Source organism: Herpailurus yagouaroundi, unplaced genomic scaffold (genome assembly GCF_014898765.1).
Source record: "Herpailurus yagouaroundi ecotype Mexico unplaced genomic scaffold, PumYag 210, whole genome shotgun sequence".
Taxonomy (NCBI): domain Eukaryota; kingdom Metazoa; phylum Chordata; class Mammalia; order Carnivora; family Felidae; genus Herpailurus; species Herpailurus yagouaroundi.
The window spans coordinates 17,286,630-17,301,771 of NW_024412441.1; the positions used below are offsets into that span (position 1 = coordinate 17,286,630).

Here is a 15,142-nt window from a genome sequence, read left to right on the forward strand (position 1 = left end):
GTTCAAAATAATATAACTTATGTATTGTGTATATTGTGATTTATACTCTATCCTATTTTTCACTATTCACCAGAAATGTGACCTCACAGATGTATAAAAATATAAGTTTCAGACATTCTAATGCTTACACTGAGAAGAAATATCTCTGGGAATTTCACATTACCCACAAAAGGTCAAAGTGACCTAGGGAAAAGGAAAAATTTTTTAATGTTAAAGGTAGTCTTTAGAAAAACAAAAAGGTTTTGAGAAACTGGACAATGAAAAGTACAATGGTGATGTGGGTTATAAAAGGTCAATCCACAGCTAACACCATACCCAATAGTGAAAAGCTAAGAGATTTCTTCTAAGATCTGGAACAAGATAAGAATGCCCACTCTTACTACTTTTATTCAACGCAGTATTACTATTAGTCCTAGCTAGAGCAATTAGACAAGAAAAATAAAAGGCATCTAAATTAGAAACGAAGAAGTAAAACTGTCACTATTTGTAGATGACATATTATATACAGAAAACCCTAACGACTCCACCAAAAAGCTGTTAGAACTAATAAACAAATTCATGGCACAAAAACAGACACTCAGATCAATCAATGGAACAGAACAGAGAACCCAGAAATGGGCACACAAACGTATGGTCAACTAATCTTTGACAAAGCAGGAAAGAATATCCAATGGAATAAAGCAGCAAGTGCTTCTGGGAAAACTGGACAGCGACATGCAGAAGAATGAACCTGGACCACTTTCTCAACCATACACAAAAATAAACTCAAAATGGATGAAAGACCTAAAAGTAAGGCAGGAAGCCATCAGAATCCTCAAGGAGAAAGCAAGCAAAAACCTCTTTGACCTTCTTACTTCTTACTTCAACACATCTCCAGAGGCAAAGGAAACAAAAGCAAAAATGAACTATTGGGACCTCATCAAAATAAAAAGCTTCTGCACAGTGAAGGAAACAATCAGCAAAACTAAAAGGCAACTGACAGAACGGGAGAAGATATTTGCAAACAACATCTCAGATAAAGAGCTAGTATCCAAAATCTATAAAGAACTTATCAAATTCAACACCCAAAAAACAATCCAGTGAAGAAATGGGCAAAAGACATGAATAGACTTCTCCAAAGAAGACATCTAGATGGCCAACCGACACATGAAAAAATATTCAACATCACTCATCATCAGGGAAATACAAATCAAAACCACAACGAGATACCACCTCACACCTGTCAGAATGGCTAACATTAACAACTCAGGCAACAACAGATGTTGGCAAGGATGTGGAGTGAGAGGATCTCTTTTGCACTGCTGGTGGGAATGCAAACTGGTGCAGCCACCCTGGGAAACAGTCTGGAGGCTCCTGAAAAAATTAAAAATAGAACTACCCTATGACCCAGCAATTGCACTACTAGATATTTATCCAAGGGATACAGGTATGCTGTTTCAAAGGGACGTAGACACCCCAATGTTTATAGCAGCACTATCAACAAAGCCAAAGTATGGAAAGAGCCCAAATGTCCATCAATAGACGAATGGATAAAGATGTGTGTGTGTGTGTGTATACACACACACACATATACATATATATAGTGGAGTATTACTCAGCAATCAAAAAGAATAAAATCTTGCCATTTGCAAGTCAGTTAAGTGTCATCCACTATGTGGATGGAACTAAAGGGTATCATGCTAAGGGAAATCAGAGAAAGACAAATGTCATATGACTTCATTCATATGAGGACTTTAAGACACAGAACAGATGAACACAAGGGAAGGGAAGCAAAAATAATATAAAAACAGGGAGGGGGACGAAACATAAGAGACTCTTAAATATGGAGAACAAACAGAGGGTTACTGGAGGGATTGTGGGAGGGAGGATGGGCTAAATGGGTAAGGGGCATTAAGGAATCTACCTCTGAAATCATTGTTGCACTATATGCTAACTTGGGTGTAAATTTTAAAAATTTAATTTAATTAAAAAAAAAGAACTAATAAACAAATTCAGTAAAGTTTCAGGATACAAAATCGATATACAAACATCTGTCACATTTCTATACACTAATAACTAACTAGCAGAAAGAGAAATTTAAAAGACAATCCTGCTTACAACTGTATCAAAAAGAATAAAATACCTAGGAATAAATTTAACCAGGGAAGTGAAAGACATGTGCACTGAAAAATGTAAGACGTTAATGAAAGAAACTGAAAAAGACACAAACAGATATTTTTGCTCACAGATTGGAAGAACGTTGTTAAAATATCCAAAATATCCAAAATACCCAAAGCAATCTGCAGATTCAATGCAATACCTATTAAATTCCAACAGGACTTTCCAGAGAAATAGCACAACCCTAAAATTTGTATGGAACCACAAAAAAAAAAAAAAAACCCACCAAATATCCAAAGCAATCATGAGAAAGAACAAAAGCTAGACACATCATGCTCCCTGATTTCAAACTATATTATCAGGCAATGGCAATCAAAACAGTATGACTGAGGCATAAAAACAGACACATGGATCAATGAAACAGAATAGACAACCCAGAAATAAACCTATGCTTATATAATCAATTACTCTATGACAAAGGCAAGAATACAATGGGGCAAATACAGTCTCTTCAACAAATTATGTTGAGAAAACCAGACAGCTACATGCAAAAGAATGAAACTGGACCACTTTCTTATACCATACACAAAAATAAATTTAAAATGGATTAAAGATCGAAATGTGAGATCTGAAACCACAAAACTCCTAGAAGAAATCACAGGGGCGCCTGAGTGGCTCAGTCAGTTAAGTGTCTGACTTCAGCTCAGGTCATGACCTCACAGTTCGTGGGTTCGAGCCCAGCATCAGGCTCTGTGCTGACAGCTCAGAGCCTGGAGCCTGCTTCAGATTCTGTGTCTCCCTCTCTCTTTGCCCCTCCCCTATTCTCTCTCTCTCTCTCAAAAACAAACAAACATTACAGGAAGGAAGGAAGGAAGGGAGGGAGGGAGGGAGGGAGGGAGGGAGGGAGGAAGGAAGGAAGGGAGAAACTGTAGGGAGTAATCTCTTGGACACTGACCTTAACAACATAATTATGGATATGTTCCCTCAGGCAAGAAAAACAAAAGCAAAAATAAACTATTGGGATTACACCAAAATAAAAAGGTTTTGCACAGCAAAAGAAATCATCGACAAAACGAAAAGGCAACCTCCTAAATGGGAGAAGATATTTGCAAATGATAGATCTGATAAGGAGTTAGTGTCCAAAATATATAAAGAACTTATGCAACTCAACACCAAAAAATAAATAACCCAATTAAAAAATGGGCAGAGGACCTGAATACTTTACCAAAGAAGGCATGCACATGGCCAATAAACACATGAAAAGATGCTCAACATCACTAACCATGAGGGAAATGCAAATTAAAACCACAAGGACTCACCACCTTATACCAGTCAGAATGGCTAATATCAAAATGACAAAAAATAACAAGTGTTGGCAAGGATGTGGTGATAAAGGAACCCTTGTGTGCACTATTGGTGGGAATGTAAATTGGTGCAACGACTGGGGAAAACAATATGGAGGTTCCTCAAAAAATTAAAAATAGAATTACCATATGAACCAGAAATTCACTGCTGGGTATTTATCCAAAGAAAATGAAAACACTGGAGTGCCTGGTTAGCTCAGTCAGTTAAGAGTCCAACTCTTGATTTCAGTTCAGGTCATGATCTCATAGTCGTGGGATCAAGCCCCATGTTGGGCTCGGCACTGAGCATGGAGCCTCCTTGGGATTCTCTCTCTCTCCCCCACTCTCCTGCCTCTCCCCTGCTCGCACACACTCTCTCTCAAAACAAATAAACATTAAAAAAAAAAAAGAAAAACACTAATTTGAAAAGATATAATAAGCACCCCTATGTTCACTACAGCATTATTTGTAATAACTAAGGTATGCAAGCAACCAAGTACCCACCAACAGATGAATGGATAAAGATGATGTGGTATATATATATAATGGAATATACTCAGCCATGAAAAAGAATGAGATTCTGCCATCTGTGACAACATGGATGGACCTGGAGGATATTATGCTAAGTGAAGTAAGTCAGAGAAAGACAAACACCAAGTGATTCCACTTATATGTGGAATCTAAAAAACAAATGAACAAGCTACAAAACAGACTCATAAATACAGAGAACTGGTGGTTGCCAGAGGAAAGACAGTTGGGGGACAGGCGAAATAGGTGAAGGGGATTAAGAGATGCAACTTCCAATTATAAAATAAATTAAGTCACAGAGACGAAAAGTACAGCATAGGAAATATAGTCAATAACACTATAATAACATTCTATGGTGACAGATGGTGACTACACTTACTGTGGGGAACACTTGAGTAATGTACAGAATTGTCAAGAAACTATGCTGCACACCTGAAACTATATCCTAATTATGCTTCAATAATAAAAATTAAAAAAAAATTTTTTTTAATTTGAGACAGAACCTGATAGTCTAAGAAGAATCTGAGAATAGAGGAACCACTGCTGAGAGCACAGCCTAGAATGGACAGTGCTCTGGAAAACTCCCCACTCTGCAATCCTGTACTCCAAACAGCTAAGTCGGCTTCTTGCCTCCTTGTCAACACGCCTCCCTGTTAAGTCCTTTGTCTCCTCTGTGGTAATTCTTTTCTCATCTGACCTCAGAGGTGACTCAAACCACCAGCTGCAGACAGGACTAGAGAGGCTAAAGTACATTTTGGTTTTCAAGCCCTACGCTCCATCCTGGAGACAGCAGGACTGAAGACATTTACACCAGACAAAACGTGAAATGATAACACGTCTCCTATTTAGCTTCAGTCATGTCCTCCAGGCTGACCAGGCAGTGACCTTGCCCAACCCCACTTCCTGAACCCACAGCAGAGACTGCTACCCCAGGACAGGACAGATGCCAATCACAGCCTTACCTTCCCTTTCAGTGTCTGCAAAGCATCCAGGTAGGCAGCCAGCATGGGCAGACTCAAGGTCTCCACCAGGGTGGTATGCAGCCACTGGATCAGCTTGGTGTCCCAGCTCACGCTTGCGAGAGCCTGCCGCACTCTCCTCGCACACTTGTCCACAGCAACACGGCGTAGTACTGGCTCATTGCAAGCCTGGATGATGTAAGTGAAGTGATAACACGTGAAGGGCCACCTTATTAACAACTGGAGTAGGTAGGGGGATCGTCAAGGTAGTCAGCCAGTAAGGCTGAACAAGGCAGAGCCCTTCTAGAGTCTTACCCCTTCATTGGCCAAGCGGGCAAGCCGGTCAGACTGCAGGGCTTTGAGGATCTTGTTAAAGAGCTTGTTCTGGGCCATTGTCCAACCAGTCCTATAAAAGAAACTCTGAGGAATTAAAGTCAAACTCCGGAGACACTCCTCACGCAAGTACACTGTACAAAGATTACGCCACTTTTTTTTTTTTTTTTTTTTGTCTCCACTGTGAAACAATATAACTCAAAGCAGCTTTAATCTAAGACCACTGAGCTAAAGCACAAGACCTAGATTCTGGTCCCAATCCTGCCCATAAGTCACCTTAGTTTACATTTATATTAATATATATACTACAAGTCAAAACCAGTTATGAGTGAAATTTTTTCAGGGCTAGCAAAGCTAATTATCTAGAGGCTAAAATAATCCACTAATAAAAGCATGGCACCATTGCACAAATATATTTGAGTTTCAAGAGTTTAACATTTCACAAAAAAAGACAGCATGAACAAGCATTTTAGTGTACTAAAACCTCAGACTAAGATAAGAGGCCTATTTTAATTAGCTTTAGGGGGTGTCTAGGTGGCTTAGTTGGTAGAGCGTGTGACTTTCAATCTCGGGGTTGTGAGTTTGAGCCCCACGGCGGGTGTAGAGATTACTTTAAAAAACATAAATAAATAAATAAATAAGTAAATAAATAATAAATTAGCTTTCTTTTTTAAAGTAGTCTTCACACCCAGTGTGGACCCCAACACAAGGCTTGAATTCACAATCCTGAGATCAAGACCTGAGCTGAAATCAAGAACTGGATACTGGATGCTTAGCTAACTGAGCCACCCAGGCACCCCAAAAATAATGCTTTAGGAATATAACAGATGATGCTTTTCTCCCACTCCCTAATATTCCACCCCACACTACCTCTCTCCCTTTTCTGTGTATATTTTTAATATTTTTCTGTATACTACACAATTAGCAAATTAACTTTTGAATGGTCTGTTCCATGTAAGTTAGTACTGAACCATCCTCACATGCCACTGGCATACACACTTCTACTTTGATTAGGGAAGGCTTTGTGTATTATCCTCCAACTTAGCTGTAAACTCCCTGCAATTAGAAACTAGTCCTCCTGCTCTTGTTCCCACCTCATCACACCTCATTGCAAGGGGCTTTTAAAGCCTCCTTCAGCCCATTCCTGGCAATCTTAATGACTCTGATACTCCCAACTCTGGTCAGTAATCTTCGTAAAGAGATTAAGAGAAAGTAATAGATGCCCAATCAATATTTATTAACTCTCACTGCCTTAAAAAAAAAAACCACACACACACAAAAAAACTGGTGATGAAGTTACCTTTAAAAAAACAATTTAAGTGGATGCCAGACCCAAATGAGAACCTGGAATGAGATCACAGCAGCATTTCAATCAGTAGGGTTAAAGTAAGTAGCGCTGAGATGACCACTAGCCAATAGGAAGAAGAAAATCTGGACACCTACGTATCACTCTTTATACCAAAATAAATTCTAGGTAGAAAAGTTAAATATTAAAAAATATAAAGTTACAAAAGGAATAGGAAAAAAGTGGCAAATATATATTTACCCAGAATGAGCGAGACATTTCTAAGTATGACCTAAGACCTAAACAGAAGCCATAAAAGAAAGATAAATATTAAAGATATAAAGATTAATAAAAACTTCAAACTTCTGTAAAGGAAAACACTAAACTATCATAAACAAGTCAAAACGCAATGGAAAAACTACTTGCCATTTCATTAAAATAGAAAAAGCCTCCAGAAAATTAGTGAGGAAGTGACAAAACACTCGAAACAAAAACAATGGGCAAAGAAAATGAAAAGGCAGTTCACACAAAAAAAGTAAACTCCCTTCAAAATCAAACATGCAAATTAAAGTCATAAAATATTATTTTTCACCTATCAAATGGGTGAAGTTACAAAGTTATCAGGCTATTAAACATTAAAGTTATTAAAAGTTATTGAAGATTAAATAAATATGAAGTTATTATTTAGTGACTTAAAAGTTATTAAGAAGTTTACTAATACTCTGTGTTCTGAGAATGTAAGAAAATAGGTCTCTCCATAGTTTGTTGATGGAAATATAAATTAGTACAACCTTTTGGAAAGTCAGTTTGGAAAATCAATTACGGGGGAAAAAGAAAATCAATCAAAAAACCTAAGTCAGATCATGTCACTCTGCTCAAAGGCCTTTAGTGGCCCCATTTCAATCAGTTGAAAACAACCACCTCCTTACAGTCTAGACCCAATAGTCTCTCCAACCTCATCATCCCTGACTGCCCCTAACCTACTGGGCTTCACCACATGCCCCAACCCACCCCCCACACACCCTATAAGCTTCTACATCACAGACTGGGCCCTTGTCATCCATCCCTTCTACCTGAAACAATGGCTCCTTCTCCTTCAGGTTGTTGCTCAAACATCACCTTCTAATGAGCCTTCCCCTGACTCAACCTTATTTAAAACTACCAACACCCAGATTCCCTATTCCCCTTTCCAGCCAGCTCCCCACCTCATGCTCCATTTTACTTCTTTGTTTAGTCTGTCTCCCTCTGCTTGAATGTAAATGCCAAGATGGCAGGGATTTTTATCGGTTTTAAGTGTTACATCCCCAGCATGTAAAAGTGTCTGACACATAAGAGCCACTTAAACATTTGCTGAATAAATAAATGGATGAACTGTATGCACATTACATACCAAGCCTTGTAAACAGCTGAGTACAGATTCCAACCCTCACATTCCCTACCACACTAAGCACATGGGTACTGAGCAGGAGAGGAATGCCAAAACAGGACTCAGGTTCAACTGTCAACTGAGCCCTTCATGATACCAGGATGGGCAAACTGAAGGAGGCTGCTTGAAACTTCAACAATCTCAATTTTTCTTACTCTATAACAGACTAGTATCCCTTCCATCATACACCACCACCAAGATACCCTATTTTATACAGGTCATCTAAGAATACTAGTAACATGGCCCAGTAAATATGCAGATGCAGGGCAAATTACCCTTTGTTATTCACTTTTTACAACTACCCTATACTGTCCTTAGAGTAAATACCCTCTAGAAAGGGAGAAAATAATGGTCCTCAGTAAAATAAAAAATAAAATCTCCACCTTGGTGGAGGTTTTACAACTCACTAGTTACACACAGTCCAGGAGAACACTAACTAGGAGCCAGGACTCTAATCAGCTCTGTAATAAAGAGCTTGCTGTGTGTCTTCAGTATCCTTGTCTGTAAAATAGGTGTGGAAAGCACAACCTCTAAGGACCTCCTTCCAGCAACCAAAAACTCAGGTAGCTATGATAACTGACAAAGCAGAAGTTTTAAGAGAGTAGCTGAAGTCCATGATCAAGAATTCAGAAGCACCCTCTATTTTAAGGAGCTATCCTTGCTACAGCTAAATCCCTTAACCTCTGAAGCTTCCCACCCTTCTGTAACCTGGGGTACTAAAAGCAGTCTCAGGTTTTGTGGAATTGTCCTTTTTCTTATTTTCCCCTCGTTCTCTTGGCTTAATTCCTGCTACTTCATCAGAATCCAGTCTGTTTTTGTGGTGGTTTGATTATTTCAGAGACTTTTGACTTCGGAGGTGGGGAGAAGCTTCAACTCAATGTTGGGACTCAGGATACCTTGGGATCAGGAAGGCCTGTGATTGTTTCATAATCTCATTTTCCTGCACATTATTTAAATGCACAACACATTCCTATGAGTAGTATCTTTCTCATGGGTAGTGATTCTCAGGTGGGCTCAGAAATACATGGATGTATTTCCACCATGCTGTCAGCACAGAGCATAACCCGGGGCTTGATTTCATGAACCATGAGATCATGACCTGAGCTGAAATCAAGAGTCAGATGCTCAACCAACTGAGACGCGCAGGCGCCCAACACACCTCTTTGTTTTTAATGGCTGGTTCTACCTTATTGGTGGGCATTTAGGTTGTGCCTTTTGTTGCTATTATACACAGTTGCAGTGACCACCCTTTCTTTCCCCACCAATACACACATACACATATCTGTCTACATCTTTATATGGGCATGCAAGTATCTCTGTAGAATGCAAGTATTTCTTGAAGTGGAAACAAAAGATCAAAAGCTAGCTGTGTTAAACATTTCAAATTTCCAGTTCTGGAAACTTCAAATTTGAAGCTCTGTGAAAATAATATGTTTAAAGAAACTGCAACACTTCAAAAGTAGTATTACACTGTAGCCTCACCCCCGGTAATAATGCTCACTTTTAATCAAACAGGTTAAGCAATGAATACAATTCTTCATGTTCAATAATCTCTTGTGTTTTCCCAAAGTCTATCAATCATGTTGCATACTTTAATTCCAAGGACAGAGAATAAGATATAATTTATTTACAAGGCACCAACAGCATTTCCAAAATTATCCTGTTCTTTATTATATAACAGGATGTTTTCTCTATTTGTTTTTCTTACTCTATATTTATTCTAAAACCCAAAATGATGAGAGCAAGGAAAATGATGTGAACAAAATGGGGGCTAGAAAGTTACTTAGAAATTACTACCATACACCAACGACAGCTGAAATTAAATTGAAAAACCACAAGGTTGAGAGTCTAAATCCCAGAAAAAGTTCTTAGGATTGTTGCTGGATATATAACAAAGTGATTCCAAGAACTGAAACGTGTTCTCTATATTTTGTTAGCTTCGTGGGAGGCTGGAAAATTAAGTGGGCAGGAAAAAAAAAAATGATCTAACCCAAGATTAAGATAAAGAGCATGCAAAAGATATAATTAAGGAAAATTTTAAAAACAGGAGACAGAATTTCAAATACAAGTCTAAACAGTCAAATAGCTGATGGGAACTGCGGTGAGTCAATGTGCTCCCCCACCTAAACCAATTCAATTTTCATGAGTGCAAAAGTGCCTTTTCTTCATTTCTTAGATGAGATCACATAATCTCATGTTCTCCAAGCTTTGATAGAACCTGAATGATGTCTGACCTCTGGCTCATCTTATCCAAAGCAGCCAAAGTCACATTGGTCCCAGAAAAGCCAGATACTTTCAAAGGCAATCTATTCTCTGTTTTAAAGGAGACTAACTCAATATTAAAATGTCTAAAGGATTTTCTTTTTAACCAAAAGTCAAACGAGGAGAGACAAAGAACATTAGAGAGACCGAATAGGCCACACTTATTTTTTTCAGATTATAAAAATTCTTTGTTTAGACACTAGGAGAAAGGCAAAAAGGAAGAGGGAGGGAGTGGGAGAGGGAAAAACAACTCAAGGATCTTAGACTCAAAATATCAAACATCCAATTAAGGTTAATACACAGATAGATACACACAATATGGAGAAATATAATTAGAGCAAATTTTAAATGGGGAACAATTTTCCTTTGGGTGAATTCAGAAGTTCTGAATTCTAAGATAAGACAACCTGCTTGAGGACACTAGATTCTTTTACTGAAATGTTGGAAATGTCCTAAAATTCATTTGAGCAATGCTGAGAAATATGTGTCAGAAGTATTTTGTTAAATGTCTTCCAAAAGCTGTGCATCTAATTAAACTTGGTATTTGACAAAACATCTGGGAGAAAAAAAAAAAAGCCAGTCCAACTTCCTCAGGACAACATTGCTATACCAGCAAATGTAAACCATTTTCAAAGGTTCTCCACGTCACATGAATTTGACATGCAGATATAAGAACACGATCTAACCAGAGGTTAGCAAACTTTGTTATAACGGACTTTGTTATTTCAGAGTTTGTGGGCCATTTGGTCTGGGTCACCACTTTGCAACTCTGTGGGTATAGTGCAAAAGCAGCTATGAACAATATCTAAATACCGTGCATGACTGTGTTCCAACGGAACTATATTTATGGACACAGAAATCTGAATTTCACGTGTCTTTTGACTTTTTTTCAACCACTTAAAAATGGAAAAAACATTCTTAGCTCATGGGCCATAGAAAAACAGGCAATAGGTCAAATTTGGTACAAGGGCCACAGTGTGCCAACCCCTGATCTAGACAATTAAATCAGGCAGAGAGGGATATTTAAACTGTTTCACAAAATATCAGGCCTTACTAGAGAAAGAGTTAGTTGGGGGTGGGAGGTGGCCCTAATTATCTATACACAGAAAGCTATCTAAAGGTAGTTTCTACCAAAATAATTCAAAAGGGGGAAAAGGGGCACTAACAATAAAAATTAAGTTTCTGACTCTACTGATAGATCAATAAGCTCTGAGGAAAAACAGATTTCTAGAGTGCTGTCCTATAGCCCATGAGTTCTTGATGTGGGAAATGGTAATTTTACATGATTTTATACAGGAAGAAAAAAGCAGCAATTTAACAATCAAGTCAAGGGAAAGAATGGAAACAAGATGATTATAATCAGAGCAGAGGGAACTAACTGCAAGCTCTACACAGGCTACACATCCAGAATTCAGGGGGTGAGGGTGGGGAGGTACAAGGTCATAAAATGGTGACCTCTGAAATTGAAGCCAGTAAGTATCATCAAATAATGAAATTAGCTATGTGCAAAAGTGACCTACCTGAAGAGATGGTTTGTAAGCCTGTTGCTAATGAGAAGACGCCTCCAAAATCTCATCAGACACTAAAAAACAAATAATCTGAGATAAACTGAGCGCTAATTAATCATTTCAATCTGTGGCAATGTCATAACAGAAGGATGGAGATCCACATGGAGAAAGACAAGCCAAAGATAAGACTCGGTCAATGTTTCTCTGCAGGACCGGGCAGGTGAAGATGTACCCTGGCCTACTTTGTGGGCCCATCCTGCTTTGAGGAAAGATGGGTGCTAGCTGCCTTGTTGAAGGAGGGTGCTTCCAGAGCAAAATGTCCACTTACCACCCATTTCTGGAACAGAACAGCTTCCCAGACTCCAACTGAGAATCGATGCTCTGGCCAGGCCACCCCCGTATCTCATCTGCCTTGCAAGTTATTTCTCTTCTTATAAATTAAGAAACTGATATTCACATGCATTAAGTCTCTAATGACTTTGGTAACGTTTGAAGAGTCCCCCAAAACTTCTTGATCACGACCATGGTGAACAGATAAAAAAAACTTCATGCATTTTTCCCATGCAGTTTCAGAAATTGCAAACTGAGGACAAGGCAGCCAATAACACCACAAAAGGATGGTGTGAGGCCACCCTGTTCAGCCACCACTAACTGGTGTCTCTTTGACAGATGTGCCCTTAAAGAAAGGGTACACAGCCAAAAACACTGAACTCTGGACTCAGATGGCTTGCTTTGGATAAATCTCTGCTCCACCACTTCCTAAACTAAGGTTTCTTAAACTCCCTGGGCTCAGTTTCTTCATCTTATAAAAGAGAGATGGAGAAGGGATATATCTCGGAGCATTATAGTGAGGATTAAAAGAAGTAATGCATATGAAGCGCTTGGCACAATGCCTGGCACCTAGGAAGCACTCAACAAATGGTAGTTCTTTTTTGTTACTACCATTGTCACTATTTTTTTTATTACTATTAACTGTAACAATGGTGATAAGCCATTTTGCTGAATTCACTGACTCTGGTAATATTCCAGTCATTGATCTTCAATTACAGCAGAAGTGTCCCTGTTTAGGTGAAGCTCTGGAGAGCATTTCTCCTTCTTAGGGCACAACATTAATTCCAATTCAAGACCCCAAACAACTTTTTCACAAGCTCTTCACCCAGGTGCAGAACGGCTCCTCTTACAATAGCTACTACTTTGCTTACACAAGTATACCTGTTCAATCTCATTCCCTGTTTCTGACCAGATTCATAAATCATGCCAATTGCCTCAAACCTTTGTACCCTTCTTCCTAACTACCTCTTCCTCTTTACTATAAAACAAGAGATCTCCATCATTATGGCAAGTTTACTACCTATCAACTATTGATGTAAAGATTTTAACATTCCCTTACACATAGTAGATAAATAGAGATAGAGCCATCAGGGAAATGCAAATTAAAACCACAATGAGATGTCACTTCACATCCACTAGAATAATAATAAAAATAAAAAAGGCAGACAGTACTAGTACTAGCCAACATGTGAAAATACTGGAACTCTCACACACTGCTGGTGGGAATGTAATATGGTGTAGCCCCTTTAGAAAACGGTCTGAGGAGGGGCGCCTGTGTGGCTCAGTCAGTAGAGCGTCCGACTTCGGCTCAGGTCATGATCTTGCAGTCTGTGAGTTCGAGCCCCGCGTCAGGCTCTGTGCTGACAGCTCAGAGCCTGGAGCCTGCTTCGGATTCTGTGTCTCCCTCTCTCTGTCCCTCCCCCGCTCGCATTCTGTGTGTGTGTGTGTGTGTGTGTGTGTGTGTGTGTGTGTGTGTGTGTGTCTCTCAAAAATAAACATTTTTAAAAATTTTTTAAAAAGAGGAGCCAAGATGGCAGAACAGCACGGAAGTTTTTTTTGTGTCTCGTGTCCATGAAATAGCCAGATCAACACTAAACCATCCTGCACACCTAGAAAACTGATTTGAGGATTAAAAACAATTTTTTAAAAGAAAATGATCTGAAATTCCTCAAAAGTTAAAAAGATACCATATGACCCAGCAATTCCACTCCTAGGTATATATGCAAGAGAACTGAAAACATATGTCCACAAAAAAATAAGTACATGAATGTTCATAGCAACATTATTCAAAATAGTCAAAAAATGTTAGCAACCCAAATATCCATCAGTGACGAATGGATAAACAAAATGTGGTATATCCACACAATGGAATTTCAGCAATAAAAGGGAATGAAGTATTAACTGGTGCTACAACATGAATGAATCTTGAAAATATTATGCTAAGTGACAGACACAAAAGGCCACATACTATATGGTTCCATTTATATGAAACATCCAGAGTAGGCAAATTTAGAGAGACAGAAAGTAGACTGGAGGTTGTCAGGGCTTGAAGGGGTTGAGAAGAAATGGAAGTGACTGTTAATGGGTACAGTTTCTTTTGTGGATGACAAAAATGTTCACCAAATTGTGGTGGTGCATAAAGTAAAAACCACTGTTTGTACACATTAAATAGGTGATTTGTATGGTACATAAATTTTATCTTCATAACACTATCATGCAGTAAGTAAAAAATAAACAAACGCTAAAGGAGGGGCACCTGAGTGGCTCAGTCAGTTAAGCATCCAACTTCAGCTCAAGTCATGATCTTACAGTTCATGGGTTCAAACCCATCGGGCTCTGCATTGACAGTGTGGAACCTGTTTGGGATTCTCTCTTTCCCTCTCTCTGACCCTCCCTGACTTGCACCTTCTCTTTCTAATAAATAAATAAATAAACTTAAAAAAAAAAGTATGCTAGGGGCACCTGGGTGGCTCAGTCCACTAAGCATCCAATTTTAGCTCAGGTCATGACCTCACAGCTTGTGAGTACGAGCCCTGTGTCAGGCTCTGTGCTGATAGCGCAGAGCCTGGAGCCTGCTTCAGATTCTGTGTCTCCCTCTCTCTCTGACCCTCCCACATTCACACTCTGTCTCTTTCTCAAAAGTAAATAATAAAACATTAAAAAAATGTAGAACAAAGTATGCTAAAGAAACAATGACAAATGAGCTGGAGAAGAGTGGAGTCCCCTGGGTCAGTAGGAAGCATGGGAATAAAATCAGCTAATAAACTCATGAAAATGGGCTGAAGTGTTCCCTGAAAACCAGATTGCAAAACTATTTTTAAAAGCCATGCAAATCAAACATCTGTTAGCTTTTCAAGCAACTCCAAAACATTTTCATTACTCTAGTTATAGACCATATAAGTACAGTATCGTACAAATGTACTCTTATTTAATGGTTTGTTTGTAGTCCCATATCATATAAAACCTGTACTATGGAAAATACAGAACTAGTCATACCTATCATATTTGATTCATTTACTTATTCAATAAACATTTATTATATGCCTACTATGTGCCAGGCAGTGTCCTAG

General features: G+C 38.7%; 1 protein-coding gene across 10 annotated transcripts in view; it reads right to left on the reverse strand.

The window, feature by feature from the left end:
* The window catches only part of KANSL3 (KAT8 regulatory NSL complex subunit 3), a 43,602-nt gene that overhangs the window by 23,888 nt on the left and 4,572 nt on the right, over positions 1 to 15,142 (reverse strand). For 7 of the 10 annotated variants that reach the window (XM_040453925.1, XM_040453924.1, XM_040453922.1 and 4 more), the window contains 2 exons: positions 5,243 to 5,333; positions 4,931 to 5,116 (listed from right to left, as the gene is read on the reverse strand). In XM_040453925.1, coding sequence (XP_040309859.1) covers positions 4,931 to 5,116; positions 5,243 to 5,333 — 277 coding nt within the window. Of the gene's footprint in view, positions 1 to 4,930; positions 5,117 to 5,242; positions 5,334 to 6,560; positions 6,605 to 11,753; positions 11,816 to 15,142 lie in introns of all 10 variants that reach the window. The other 3 variants (XM_040453931.1, XM_040453930.1, XM_040453932.1) reach the window with 3 other exon arrangements.